The 16,277-nt window shown below is 33.9% G+C and overlaps 1 protein-coding gene across 1 annotated transcript in view; it reads left to right on the top strand.

The window, feature by feature from the left end:
• The window catches only part of LOC148951293 (transmembrane channel-like protein 3), a 148,244-nt gene that overhangs the window by 21,702 nt on the left and 110,265 nt on the right, over positions 1 to 16,277 (top strand). The window contains exon 4 of the mRNA XM_089091054.1: positions 504 to 758. Within this exon, the coding sequence (XP_088947180.1) occupies positions 504 to 758 (255 nt within the window). The remainder of the gene's footprint in view (positions 1 to 503; positions 759 to 16,277) is intronic.

Below are 16,277 nucleotides of genomic sequence, written 5' to 3' on the forward strand. Positions count from 1 at the left end.
ATCCCTACTGCAAGAAAAAAGAATACAAAAAAAAAAAAAAAAAAGACATAGGCTACATAACGTCCAAATTATTATAGCAACGTATTTTTTCAACTAAATTACTCGAGATCCCGTCGTGGAATTGCACCGTGGATAAAGTATAAGCCAGATGGTGTAGAAAGACAGTTGTCATCTTATTAACATGAAAATTAGCTTTTGCAAATTACCATTTCAAAATATTTGAATTTAAGTTTTGATTGGTGCTTAAAGATAATAATTCATATAAATCTATTCAGACAATAAACATAATCGTATCCTCGTGTAATTGTTGGATATTTCCAGTTAATTAGGAGCATACAGTAAGCGTACATTCCAATATAATTTTATCGATTAGTTCACTAATCAATCGAATGAACTGATTTAAATCAATGTCGATTTTATAACTTTATCAGTTAAACTATTTTTAACTTTCAATGCCAATGTGTCCGTAAATTTTGCCTCATCTTCTTGGTTTTTATTTTCAGGACGCCAATTAAACTGGCAATAAAACGCTGCATTTCCAATATTTTAATCGTCATTCTGTTAGTGGCTGCAGCACACATAGTAGTCTTAGTAGTTGATAGATCCAAAAAAATTGATCCACGTGCTGGCTGGTGGATTCAGAATGAAATCACGATTGTTATGTCGGCAATTACGGTGATTTACCCCAACGTTTTTGAAGCAATTGGATTACTGGAGGGCTATCATCCTAGACGAGCTTTAAGGTGGCAGCTTGGAAGGTAAATTAACCCGTTTTTATTCTCTTGTTAGCATATGAAAAATGAATCCAACAAAACTAGGGAGGCTTATATGCTTCATGTGTAAAAAATGTTTCTAATTGTTCGCTGGTAGAAGCAAAACGAGGTTCAAGGCTGCAGACAGTGTTAAGCTTCAGTTTAAAATACGTTAACAAGGCATTGTGAGGCAGTACTTGATAGACATGCTAAAGAAACATGTTTCTTACCATGATTAATCTAAAAAACAAAGTTTTTCCAAGGGAAGTAAAGAGCGAAGTTGAAATTTAAAACGGACAAAAATTATTGCTTCACTGCCTATCTAATATATATCAATCAAACCAGCACAAATAAACCAATTAATTATGTTTCTCTGTGTTTCTAGGATTATAGAAAACTATCGCTTTACTGAAAACACAAAAATCAAGTATTAAAAACAGGAATATTGATTTGGGAGTGAAAAACGAGTATGCAGCCTAAAAAAAATAAACTAATCCATACAGCTTTTCATAGTCTTACACCAGTTGTGACATCAGTAACTTTCCACATACAATTAAAATTATCGTAAAACATAAGCGTAAAATTAAATATTTTTTTAATAACTGCAAAGTCAATGAACAACATACAGATTATAGGATTGCTTTATGAGGTAGCATTTTGGAATAATATTTATTAGTACTATTAGCTATAGTATCTATAGTGATTTATAAACAATCGTCAAATGTAAGAAATATGCTATGATATTACTCGAAATTAACACCAAATAAGATATAAGATGAATTATGAAAGTCTGTTCATTTATATTTGGACAATAGAGAGTTTCAAGCTATGGCACAAATCATAAAGCTATTTTATAGTCCTAATGCTATTAAGATGGATTCACTTCAAACTTATCTACAAAGTAATCATGACAAGTTCTTTTTAAAAGCAAAATGAAAGCCAGGCATTGAAATGAGCCATCATGCAGAAGTGATACCAAATTAAACGAGAAAAAAAAAATAAAGAAACAATCCTCAAATTAATTGTTATTTGTCTTAAAAGGGATTGATCCTAAAAGGGATTGATAATAGTTTCATTTTGTAAAAAGTGTCCTTAATTGGTTTGCTTTTACTGTACCAAAACTTCTATATTATTTTATGTTTTCAGTAAAGCGCTAGTTTTCTATAATCCTAGAAACACAGGGAAACATAATTAGTTGGTGTATTTGTACTAGTTTGTATGATATATATTAGATAGGCTTTGAAGCAATAATTTTGTCGTTTTAAGTTTCAACTTCGTTCTTTACTTCCCTTAGAAAAACTTTGTTTTTTTAGATTATTCTTTGCTCGTTTTTAATTCAAATTTAATGTAGAAACAACCCTGCCATGATCTTTTTTATTTATACGGAATAATCTCTGTTCGTTTTAAGTTTTAATGTCATTCCTTGGTTTTACTGGAAAACTTATGAAGCTGTTTAATAGCGCATTTAGAAGGTTGTATTTATGCCTAGTCACTTTTATAAATTTGACTTAATAGCACATTCCCATAAAGTTTACTTTCCATTTTTCCACCCATTTTTTTTCAAATGAAAAAGTGCCTTTTTCAATGAAATAACCAAAAAATGGTGTTTTTCAAAACCTAGGCAGGAGAAAAAAATAAGGGGGCAAGGACGTCCCTTCCCCTCAATTACCGCTTTTAGAACTAGCACACAGGCTTCGTCGCAGAGTGAAGTTTGAAGGTTTAATTCAAAAGTGTTGATCATTCAATCTTAATTTTTGGTAGATTTTAGTTAAAAAGTTTTCATTTTTAGTTAATTTTTTTTCGCAATAATCTTTTAATTTTAAGTTGAGTGAGAGATTTATGAAAACTACACAGGTGGTTTGGAGGGAGAATATATTTGAGAGGTTCATAAAAACCTCAATTTAAGGGCTTTGGACCATAATTGTTGTAATGGTACCGTCTTATGCTTCCGAACTTGTCCACTTAAGAAGTGGCACCAAAAGTGCCGTTTTTAGTACTATATGGCACCTACAGATGGTAAAATTGATAAAAAGCACGTAGATATGAGTCAAACGCATGATAATCGAATTTGAAGTCCAGCGCTATACTAAGAGAACCACGCCTCTAATAATCTAATTTAATATATTGGTATTTGTAGGCTTTATATGCGTAGCTTATTAAGGGGGCCTGGAGGAGGAACCTTCGGGAGGTGTTCTTGCAAACCTCCAGCTAAAGGTTTTGGATAAAAATTATTACACTTATACCGTTTTATGCTTTCAAGATTTTCCACTTAAGAAGTAGGACCAAAAGTCGTCCTCAGTGATATGTCTCACTTATAAATATTAAAATTGATAAAAGCCCGTAGATATGAGCAAAAGTTTTCAAATGAGCCATCAACCTAAGAAGTTCTGGTAGCCACTAGCCCCAGCTTTTCCACTTCAGACATTGCACAAAAAGTGCCATTTTTAGTACCATTTGAAACTTGCAAATGGCGGAATTTATAGGAAGAACGTAAATATGAGCAATATTTTTTATATGAGCTATCAAAAATCTATCTTCGATGTTCTGGTTGTACGCTAGCCCCACCCCTTGAGAAATGGCATAAAGTGCCCTTTTTTGTGCCATGTGGCACTTGCGGATCGTGAAATTTATATAAACCACGTAAATATGAGAAATAGCTTTTAATTGAGGTCTTAAGCATCTCTCTATGATGTTCTAGTAACCCGCTAGGCCTGGAAAAAAAAGAAAAAAAAAACGTTTTAAAGTTTTTTTGCTTTTAGTCACTATGGGCTGTGGTTCGCTCTTTACTAGGTTGTAGCTACCGCTGCAACCCTGATACCAAACAGTCGGGAAGTTTGCTGAATGTACGATCGGAGCAAACCGATTTCATAGCCACAAGGATAAATGAGGAGCGACAGAATGCATTGAACTTGTAAAATTTAGGCTAAATATTTGCACATTAGGAGGGTGGGGGTAAGGCTAGGTTGAATTAGGTTTTTAACATCTTTCTGAGATTTATTTTACCCCCCCCCCCTTAATGTGCAAATTTTTACCCCAAATTATATTATTATATAAACTAATAGCCCTTTTAATAGTCGAAAATGATTGGAAGGTAACTAAAACCCCTGCCACGCTCACCGTTTCCCCAAACACATTCAATCTAAATTTTTAGAAATCAATTCTGTTCAACGTAGTTGTAATTTCTGGAAATTCCGTCTTTTAGGATGATAAACCCCCCGGAGCCCTCAGAGCAAGGGTCGTTAGTTATGCCCTGGGGGCATATAAGGTATATATAGAAAGTTGTTGTAGAAATTTCAAAAAGGGCTCATTTGATTGGAAATTGAAAGGGATAGTGTCCTTTTTAAATGTTAAAAGTGAATGGAGAGTAATTAACCCCCCTCTCACGTCCACCACTTCCCCAAACACATTCAATCAAAGTTTAGAGATAGTCATTTTGTTCAACCTAGTTGAAAATTCTGGAAATTATGTATTTGAGGATGAAAAACCCCTCAGAGCCCCAGGGCAAAGATTGTACATTATGCCCTGGGGGCACATAAGGTTTTTATAGATAGAGTTGTCGTAAAAACTTCAGAAGGGGCTCATTCAATTGGAAATTGGGAGGACAAGTGCCCTTTTTTATAGACAAGGGTGACTGGAGGGTAACTAACCCCCCTCTCACGCTCATCATTCCCCCAAACACATCAAATCTAAATGTTCAGATAGCCATTTTGTTCAACGTAGTTGAAAGTTTTAGAAATTAGGTCTTTCAGGATAACAACCCCCCCCCCTCACAGCCTTTATCGTAAGGGTTGTAATTTATGCCCTGGGGGCATATAAGGTTCTTATAGAAAGCAATGTCGTAGAAACTCGAAAAGGGCTCATTCGATTGGAAATTGAAAGGCCTAGTGCCCTTTTTAGTAGTCGAAAGTGATTGGAAGGCTTGACATTTTTAAACAGTTCGTGGTAACGAACTGTAAGTAAGGAGCGACCCGGCTCAATGGTAACCGAAACTCTAAAACACGGAATTTTGGTACCAATAGATACATCAAAAGAATCATATTTGAATTCTGATTTCAAATATATAAGTTTCATCAAGTTTAATTTTACCCATCAAAAGTTACACGCCTGAGAAAATTTGGCTGATTTTCGAAAAAAGGGGGAAAGACCCCCTAAAAGTTATAGAACCTTAATAAAATTCACACCATCATATTCAGCGTATCAGAGAACCCTACTGTAGAGGCTTCAAGCTCCTATCTACAAAAATGTGGAATTTTGCATTTTTTGCCAGAAGAAAGATCACGGGTGCGTGTTTATTTGTTTGTTTTTTTTTTCTTTTCCCAGGGGTATTCGTATCGGCCCAATGGTCCTAGAATATCGTAAGAGGGCTCATTGGAATGGAAATTAAAAGTTCTAGTGCCATTTTTAAGTGACCAAAAAAAATGGAGGGCAACTAGGCCCCCTCCCACGCTAATTTTTTTTTTTCAAAGTCACCCAATTAAAATTTTGAGATGGCCGTTGTGTTCAACATAGTCGAAAATCTAATAAATATGGCTTTTACGATGACTTCATCCCCCACAGTTCCCAGGGGAAGGGCTGCAAGTTATGAACTTTGCCCATTGCTTACATATTGTATTGGTTATTGGGAAGTATACAGACATTTTCAAGAAGGATTTTTTTCTGGTGGGGGGGGGGCTGGAGGAGGGAGTTGCTCGGGAGAATCTTTCCGTAGAGGATGTTTCTTTGGGGTAAGGGACATTTATATGAAGGGGCGCCAGATTTCCAAGCATTATTTAAAAAACGATCAGAAATTAAATTAAAAAAACCCAGTTTTTTCAACTGAAAGTAAGAAGCAACATTAGAACTTAAAATGAACATAAATTATTACGTATATGAGGGGGTTCTCCCCCAATTCAAAACCTAGCTTGTTAAGCAACAGTTTTTTTTAGCGCTTTCAAAAGAGCTATCTATTCTAATTAAACGGTCTTTGTAATTCAGGGGTTTTTGAATTAAATTTTTTTTAACTTTTAACGTAAAGAGCGTGGTATTGACTAAGGGGAGAACCCCATCATATACGTAATAACATATACGTAATAAAAAAAAACAATAAAAAAAACAAGCGATACGGCTCAATAGTAATCGAAACTTTTAAAAACAGAACTTTGATGTCAATAAATGTATCAAAAGAATGGACTTATAATGCTGATACTAAATATATGAATTTTATTAAGTTTAGTATTACTCATCAAAGGCTACGAGCCTGAGAAAATTTCCCTGATTTTTTAAAGAGGGAGAAACATCCCCTAAAAGTGAAAAATTTTTAATGAAAATCACACCGTCAGATTCAGCGTATCAGAAAACCCTATAACATAGGTTTCAAGCTCATATCTGCAAAAATCTGCAACTGTGTATTTTTTGCCAGAAGAAAAATATACGAATATAGAAGTTCGTTACGTAAGTTAATTTGTAAATTACGTCAGAACCAAATTTAGAGACAGCTATTTAGCAAAAAAAAGTAAATTTTTTATGCAAATTTTGTTTACTTATTCAATGCCGGGGAGCCAAAATGAAAGCTGCATTAACTAACAAACGATCAGAAATTAAATAAAAAAAAACAAGTTTTTTAAACTGCAAGTAAGGAGTGACATTAAAACTTAAAACGAACAGAAATTATTCCGTACATGAAAGGGGCTGTCCCCTCCTCAACGCCTCGCTCTTTACGCTAAAGTTTTTATTGTTTAAAAAAAAGAGTTGTGAGAAAGTCCAACTTTAGCGTGAAGAGCGAGGCGTTGAGGAGGGCACAGCCCCTTTCATATACGGAATAATTTCTGTTCGTTTTAAGTTTTAATGTCGCTCCTTACTTTCAGTTAAAAAAACTTGTTTTTTTTATTTAATTATATTAAAGATTGATGTGGGTATAATGTATTATTTTTTTTTTTGTTTTTTTTTTTAGACAACGGTGATTCGTATCGAAGGAGTTGTCGTAGGAACTTCGAAAAGGGCTCATCCGATTGAAAATAGAAAGGGCTGATGCCCTGTTTCATAGTCGAAAGTGATTGGACGGCAAATAATCCCCCTCCCATGCCCCCCATTTGCCTCCCATTTGTGTATCAAACAGTTCGTGGTAACGAACTGTAAGTAAGGAGCGACCCGGCTCAATGGTAACCGAAACTCTAGAAAACGGCATTTTGATACAAATAGTTACATCAAAAGAATCACATTTTAATGCTGATTTCAAATATATAAGCTTCATCAAGTTTAATTCTACCCATCAAAAGTAACGCGCCTGAGAAAATTTGGCTGATTTTCGAAAAAAGGGGGAAAGACCCCCTAAAAGTTATAGAACCTTAATGAAAATCACACCATCATAGTCCGAGTATCAGAGAATCCTACTATGGAGATTTTAAGCTCCCATTTACAAAAATGTGGAATTTTGTATTTTTTGCCAAAAGAAAGATCACGGGAGCGTATTTATTTGTTTGTTTTTTTTTTCCCAGGGGTTATCGTATAGAACCAGTTGTCCTAGAATATCGTGGGAGGGCTCATTGGAATGGAAATTGAAAGTTCTAGTGCCCTTTTTAAGTGACCAACAAAAATGGAGGGCAACTAGGCCCCCTCCCACGCTCAGTTTTTTCCCAAAGTCACCTGATCAAAATTTTGAGATAGCCATTTTGTTCAGCATGTTCGAAAATACTATAAGTATGTCTTTTAGGATGACTTAATCCCCCGAAGTTCCCGGGGGGAGGGCTCAAAGTTATGAACTTTACCCAATGTTAACATATAGTATTGGTTATTGGGAAGTATACATACTTTTTCAGGGGAGATTTTTCCTGGTAGTAGGGGTGGGGGTCGGGGGCTATATGGGAGGATCTTTCCATGAAGGAAGTTTTCATGGGGGAAGGGACATTGCTATGAAGGGGACGCCAGACTTCCCAGCACTATTTAAAGAAAGATCATAAATTTAAAATAAAAAAACAAGTATTTCAACTGCAACAGCAGCAAAATTGAAACTTTAAACGAACAGAAAATATTACATATATAATTGGGTTCACCCCGTAGTCAATGCCTCGCTCTTTAACCCAAAGATTTTTTAGTACTTTCATAAGAGCTATTTATTCTAATTAACGGCCTTTGTGATTAAGCGGTCATTTCTAAAGAATTGGAACAAAATTTGAACTTTCACTTTAAGAGCAAGGTATTGACTAGGGGGCGAACCCCCTAATAAACGTATTAAAAACATATGAATATAGAAGTTCGTTACGTAAGTTAATTCGTAAGTTACGCATATTTATTACTAATAAAAACTTTCGTAATTAAAACTAAACAAGTTTCGAGAAAGCCATTTAACTAAATAAAAATAAATTAATATGAAAATTTCGTTTTAATTATTCATGTACGGTGAGCCAAGATCAAAACCTGCATTTATTCAAAAACGTTCAAAAATTAAATAAAAAAAAAACAAGTTTATTAAACTGAAAGTAAGGAGCGACATTAAAACTTAAAACGAACGGAAATTATTCCATATATGGAAGGGGTTTTCCTCTCCTCAACGCCTCGCTCTTTACGCTAAAGTTTGGCTCTTTCTCACAACTTTACTCTTTAAAACAATAAAAAACTTTAGCGTACAGAGCGAGGCGTTGAGGAGAGGATAGACCCTTTCATATACGGAATAATTTCTGTTCGTTTTAAGTTTTAATGTCGCTCCTTACTTTCAGTTTAAAAAACTTGTTTTTTTTTATTTATTATGTTTAAAAACTAAATGCTGCCTTAAGATTAACTCAAAATGCCCTGTGCTAATGTTAATTCCCAATAAGGCATCTCAGAAGTTTCCCAAGAACGACTGAGGGTATTATGTTCAAACTTTCGGGGCTACTTCTGCTCTTTAAATTTAACCAAATCAAAATAGCGTAAATATATCCAAGCTATCAAAGAAAGTAAACACATTTTTTTGGGAATGGTATCACGTTTTCCATTTCAGGTCAACTAGAGGAGGTATGAAACTAAATTAAACACTACTATTACTGTCCAGATTTTTAAAAGGGCGCGTGTTGTTAAAAATTGCTGAAAATTTAATCCAGCATACAAATAGCAGGCCAAACTATAAAGTCTTAAAAAAACGAAAAGATTTAAAGTATTTTTCAATTTTTCCCTGAAAAGACTATGTCAATATAAAATGAGCAGAAATTAATTATAAAAAGCTTTTACCACAAAATAAGTTTTTCAAAGAAAAGTAAAGAACTCCATTAAATCAAAATGAGCAAACATGGAATCAAATAATCTACCAAGCGTGAAACTACCACAAATCAGAATTGATAAATAAATGAAACCCAAAACGAACAGAAATTACAATAAGCAACCGAGTGAAACTCAAAACGAGCAGAAACTAACATGAGATTGGCTCAAAACCCCTATGCCTTCCCAAGGCCAGAATATAATTTTCACGTTACTAAAAAAAATACAAATGAATGTGCATTGTCAGTTTAATATACATATACTGATATTTAGTAATCAAAATATTAATATTATTTGATTTATTAAAGTTATACAAGTGAAAACATTTATATGTTTGTATGTAATGAAAAAGTGTATTGTTGTCTCACTGTAGTTTAGTCTTTGTGCTCTATTAGTGTTTAGTTGATGTCCTTTCCGCTTTCTCCACTTCACCTTTCCGTGAATAGTAGAGAGCTAACTTATACTTCTATGGAACTATGTTCCTTCCAATGCTATTTGGGGACACTATGTTTCTTCCCATGCTATTTGGGGACACTATGTTCCTTCCTATATTATTTTATGGGACCTCTACACGTGATTAAACACATTTTGAAACTATAGTCGAGATTGTATAAGACAATCAGACTGGTTATTGCTATTGATATCAATTACACATGGAATTTCACAAGAATATGCCGTACAGTTTAACGTGCACATTTTAAAAAGTATGCAAACCTATAAAGTGGTCAAACACGTTTTCAACCAGATGGGTCTTTGAAGCACATTCAGCATGGTGTGTTTTATTTTATTTTATTTTTTTTGGGCAATTGACATTTTTTTCTGATAACAAGTACCATTCATTGCGATCATAGCTCTTAAAAAAAGGGGTTTTAGCATTTGCGAATTGGATCGTAAGAAGGTGGAGAAAAAAAGGGTTTAGAATTTGCGAATTGGACTATACGATCGATAATAATTGAAGAATAGGGAAAAACAGAGCTAGATAGCATTTGCGAATTGGATCGTATGAAGGTGGAGAAAAAAGGGTATAGCATTTGCGAATTGGTGATTATCGGTTAAGGTAACCCCTCGGGGTCGTTAACTCATAGCTTGTTTATTATAAATTTGGAACAATATCAATCCATGGAAATGGTTAACGATGATAAAATGGTCTTATGAGTTGACCTAGCTTTACTTCTTCGATGTGTTCTGTATAATACACAAGTGGCGTTTGAACAGTGTTGTGAATTTAAAATAGAGTTTAACGTTATAGTATACTAAAAAGTTGATACTAAGAGAGATGTAGATGGCAAGAAAAGAATTTTAATAAGGGATAGCTTTACTTCTTCGATGTGTTCTGTATAATACACAAGTAGTGGGGTGATGGCAGCGGGGTGTCTTAGAGTACTTATAGTGCTGTACTGTGGGCCGAAGTGCTTGCGAAAAAACCCAGATGAATGAGTTGAAATAAAAATTTTAACTAGAAATGGCGGAAAAGTGTTTTGGGAGAGATGGGTCGGTGACAGAGGGGTGTCTTAGCGTAGTTATAGTGTGATAGTGGGGGGCGAATTGCTAGCAAAAAACCCAAATGACTGAGTTGAAATAACATTTTTAACAAGAAATCTGTGAAAAAATAATTTTGGGGGAGATAGTGCGAGGGCAGCCGGCTGTTATAGAGTAGTTATAGTTTGAGAGTTTGGGGGCGTATTGCTTACAAAAACCCGAGTGGATGACTTGAAAATAAAATTTTTAACGATAAATGGCTGAAAAGTGTTTTGGTGGAGATGGGTCGATGGCAGAGGGGTGTCTTAGCGTAGTTATAGTGTGATAGTGGGGGGCGAACTTCTAGTAAAAAACCAAAATGACTGACTTGAAATTAAATTTTTAAATACATGTGTCTGAAAAATGTTATTGGGGAGATGGGTTGATGGCAGAAGGATATCTTACAGACGTTATAGTGCGATATTGGGGGGCGAATTGCTAGCAAAAAACCCGAATGGATGACTTGAAATAACATTTTTTAACAAGAAATCTCTGAATTTTTTTTAGAGGGGGGAGTATGGTTGAAAAGTGTTTTGGGGGAGATGGGTTGATGGCAGAAGGATGTATTAACGTAGTTATAGTGTGATAGTGGGGGTCGAATCGCTAGCAAAAAACCCAAATGTATGGGTTGAAATAAAACTTTTAACTAGTAATGGTTGTAAAGTTTTTTGGGGGAGATGGGTTGATGGCAGAAGGATGTCTTAGCGTAGTTATAGTGTGATAGTGGGGGGCGAATTGCTAGTGAAAAACCCAAATGAATGAGTTGAAATAAAATTTTTAATGAGAAATGTCTGAAAAGTGTTCTGGGGGAAATGGGCTGATTGCAGAATGATGTCTTAGCGTAGTTATAGTGTGATAGTGGGGGGCGAATTGCTAGCGAAAAACCCAAATGAATGAGTTGAAATAAAATTTTTAACTAGAAATGGCTGAAAAGTGTTTTGGGGGAGATGGGTCGATGGCAGAAGGATGTCTTAGGGTAGTTATAGTGTGATTTTGGGGGGCGAATTGCTAGCGAAAAACCCAAATGAATGAGTTGAAATAAAATTTTTAACGAGAATGTCTGAAAAAATATTTTTGGGAGGAGATAGTGTGATGGCAACTGGCTATCATAGAGGATTGACAGTCCGATAGGTGGGCGGCATATTCATTAGAAAGAACCAGAGTGGATGACTTGAAAAGAAAATTTTTAACCATAAATGGTTGACAAGAGCTTTGCAGGAGATGGACGGATGGCAGAAGGATGTCTTAGCGTAGTTATAGTGTGATAGTGGGGGGCGAAGTGCTAACGAACAACCCAAATGAATGGGTTGAAAGAAAATTTTTAACAACAAATGGCTGAAAAGTGTTTTGGTGAAGATGGGTTGATGGCAGAAGGATATCTTAGCGTAGTTATAGGGATGTCTTAGCGTAGTTATAGTGTGATAGTGGGGGGCAAATTGCTAGCGAAAAACCCAAATGAATGAGTTGAAATGAAAATTTTAACGAGAAATGGCTGAAAAGTGTTTTGGGGGAGATGGGTTGATGGCAGAAGGATGTCTTAGCGTAGTTATAGTGTGATAGTGGGGAGGGGGCGAATTGCTAGCGAAAAAACGATGTCTTAGCGTAGTTATAGGGATGTCTTAGCGTAGTTATAGTGTGATAGTGGAGGGCGAATTGCTAGCGAAAACCCCAAATGAATGAGTTGAAATAAAATTTTTAATGAGAAATGGCTGAAAAGTGTTTTGGGGGAGATGTGTTGATAGCAGAAGGATGTCTTAGCGTAGTTATAGTGTGATAGCGGGGGGCGAATTGCTAGCTAAAAACCCAAATTAATGAGTTGAAATAAAATTTTTAACGAGAAATGTCTGAAAAGTGTTCTTTGGGAGATGGGTTGATGGCAGAAGGATGTCTTAGCGTAGATATAGTGTGATAGTGGGGGGGCGAATTGCTAGCGAAAAACCCAAATGAATGAGTTGAAATAAAATTTTTAACGAGAAATGTCTGAAAAGTGCTCTTGGGGAGATGGGTCTATGGCAGAAGGATGTCTTAGCGTAGTTATAGTGGGATAGCGGGGGGCGAATTTCTAGCGAAAAACCCAAATTAATGATTTGAAATAAAATTTTTAACGAGAAATGTCTGCAAAGTGTTCTTTGGGAGATGGGTTGATGGCAGAAGGATGTCTTAGCGTAGTGATGTGTGATAGTGGGGGGTGAATTACTAGAGAAAAACCCAAATGAATGAGTTGATATAAAATTTTTAACGAGAAATGGCTGAAAAGTGTTTTTGGGGAGATGGGTTGATGGCAGAATGATGTCATAGAGTAGTTATAGTGTGATAGTGGGGGGGGGCGAATTTTTAGTCTAAAATATGAGCTAATAACGGTTTATGACAGTAAACTCTAGTTTTTTTGTAAGAAAATTATGGAAAGTATAATTATCTGATTCAATCGTGAAACTTGTATCCAGTTTTGGATCTAAAAATAAACTGTAGTCGTAAAATCTTAGATAATAATCGGTTTTAATAGTGAACTCTAGTTTTTGTAAGGAAATCATAGGAAATATAATTTTTTGGCTCAGATGTGAAAATTGAGTCCAATTTTGGATCGAAAAATCAACTATTTCACTAAAATCTGAGCTAATAAGGGTTTTTGACCGTAAACTCTAGTTTTTTGTAAGAAAATTATGGAAAATACAATTCTCTGGTTCAAATTTAAAATTTAGGTCTATTTTTGGATCGAAAAATAAAACTATTTCCGTAAAATCTGAGCGAATAAGGGTTTTTGACCGTAAACTCTAGTTTTTTGTAAGAAAATTGTGGAGAATATAATTTTCTGGTTCAAATGTGAAACTTAAGTCCATTTTGGATCGAAAAATAAACTATTTCCGTAAAATCTGAGCTAATAAGGGTTTTTGACCATAAACTCTAGTTTTTTTTGTAAGAAAATTATGGAAAATACAATTCTTTAGTTCAAATGTGAAACTTAAGTCCAGTTTTGGATACTCATAATGATGAGGACTGATGGTTCTAATTCAATGTTTTTTTTTCATAAAAACACATTATTTTTTTTAAACTTCAAAATTATTCAACTTTATTATTTTTTTTTATTTTTTTTTGTACGTATCTTAAAATGACAAAATATACTTACGGCTCTAATAATTGTACTCTATAATTTCTCAGAGGCACTATGTGGCTCTCCCACTAGTATTCTATGTCCGGTTATTGACACTATTTAGTCTATTGCATGTATTAAATCAGTATTTTTACGGAGTGGCAAGATAAACACATAAGTCATATATTTTAAAAAAAAGTGAAGATGGAGCATTTTAATAAAGTGTGTTCACATGACAATGTTATTGTAGCATTGAATGCCGACAAGAAGAAGTATTTAAACTATGAAACAAGTACAAATGATAGCACTATTGGAAATGTATGCATGCATTGTCATGACAGTAAGGAATTAAATTTCTTTGGAATACCGAAAAAAATCAACCCTCATGTTGGTGGTTATGCGAGATTGAGATCTCCAGAGATGATTGCACTCAAAGAGAATGCCAACATAAAAATAATCGTTGATGATAGAGGAAAACTCCTTGCTACTGTTGCAGGTAACACATTACCTACTGATACATCCAATCGGCAGCTTTCGGGTATTAGCATTCAACCGAAGGTTAAAAAAGAAAGGCCTACTCTTCTACTAGTATCGTAAACCATATCTTGTCTGCATGCCGAAAGTGTTACCTGTGTAAAAATAATGTGATAATAGAAAGTGAAATTGCCAAAAAAATAAAAAGAGCATTGGCAGAAAATATCACTATGGAATATAAAGATGAATCGATGAAAAACAAAATACCAGCAAACGTTACTGCCCTTGATCAAACAGTCAATGAACCAAATAATACAAAAGACGAAAAGCATATTGAGCCTGTTGATGACACACCAGTAAAAATTGTGTATGACTCAAAATGGAATAATGATTATTCTACTGATTACGAACTAAAAGAAGACAATAGCTACAATATCAAGAGACAACATGGTGAACTATTTATGGAACAGATTCAAAATGTTCAAAGTTAATCATTGATATTAATAATGTATCATAATATATTTTTGTATTAATATTCTACATAGCATTATCTCATTAAAAATATATTATGCATTACGTTGTTATGTGTTCATTATTTTTAAAGTAAGCTAGCATATCAAACGTTTAGAATGTCTATTAAAACATCGGAGATGTAAGAAAAGGAATTTGCATACATCTATTATCAGACACATGGGATAACATTGACAAAATCTAGGTATCAGAATGAATAAATTCTATATCAACATCCATTGTTGGATATATCATTATTAAAAAATTGTAAATAAGTAAGTAAGTAAGTAAGTAACAAACTCTTTCTTTGAACTTACCTATGGGATACACAATACAAAAATTTAATTTTGTAAATTATGAAAAAAAAATTGAAAAATCTCTGTATTAACAATCATTATAGATTGCAGTTTCTGACTAGACAAACATTACAACAATTTCCCAAAGTATCAGCACAAGAGTGATTAAATTCTATATCAACATCCATTTCTGAGATACATAGGAAAAAGTTGACAAAATCTAAGTTTTAGAGTGAATAAATTTTATTTATTAACATCTTTTGTCAGATACATCTGATAAAATTGACAGAATCTAAGTGTCAGAGTGAATAAATTTTTTTTATCTACATCCTTTGTCAGATATATCAAATAAAATTGACAAAATATAAATTTCAGAATGAATAAATGCTTTCAAAACATGCTTTATCGGATATGTCGGATAAAATTGACAAAATCTAAATATCAGAGTGACTAATTTCTTTATCAGCATCCTTTTCTCGGATACATAGGATAAAATATCGGATAAAATTGATAAAATCTATGTATCAGATTGATTAAATTTTATATCAACATCTCTTTCTCAGGTACATGGGAAAAAATTGACAAAATATAAGTATCAGATTGATTAAATTCTATATTAACATCCCTTTCTCGGGTACATGGGATAAAATTGACAAAATCAAAGAAAGGGATTTTGATATAGAATTTAATAACTCTGAAACTTAGATTTTGTCAAGTTTATCCAAAGTATTCGAGAAAGGGATGTTGACATAGAATTTAATCAATCTGAGAGTTAGATTCTGTCAGTTTTATCCGATATAGCCGACAAAGGATGTTAATAGTGCATTTAAAGGGTATTGATAAAGCATTCACTAACTTTGATACTTAGATTTTGTCAGTTTTGTCCCTTTTATCCGAGAAAGGGATGTTAATATGGAATTTAATCACTCTGATACTTAGATTCTTTCAGTTTTATCCGACATATCCGACAAAGGATGTTGATAATGAATTTTTTCACTGTGATACTAAGATTTTGTCAATTTTATCGCATGTATCCGAAAAAGGGGTGTTGATATAGAATTTAATAATTCTGATACTTAGATTCTGTCAATTTTATCCAACATATCCGACAAAGGATGTTGTTAAAACATTTATTCATTCTGATATTTAGATTTTGTGTATTTTATTCAAGACATCCAACAAAGGATGCTGAAATAGCATTTATTCACTCTGATATTTAGATTTTGTTAATTATAATTGTTGTAACTGATAAAAGATATTGATAAAAAATAAATTAGTAGAAGAGTAGGCCTTTCTTTTTTTAACCTTCCGTTGAATGCTAATACCCGAAAGCTGACGATTGGATGTATCAGTAAGTAATATGGTATCTGAAACAGTAGCAAGGATTTGTTCTCTATCATCAACGATTATTTTTATGTTGGCATTCTCTTT

This window comes from Artemia sp. Qi Xiang Cuo, chromosome 6 (assembly GCF_049724085.1).
Source record: "Artemia sp. Qi Xiang Cuo chromosome 6, ASM4972408v1, whole genome shotgun sequence".
NCBI classification, from domain to species: Eukaryota; Metazoa; Arthropoda; class Branchiopoda; order Anostraca; family Artemiidae; genus Artemia; species Artemia sp. Qi Xiang Cuo.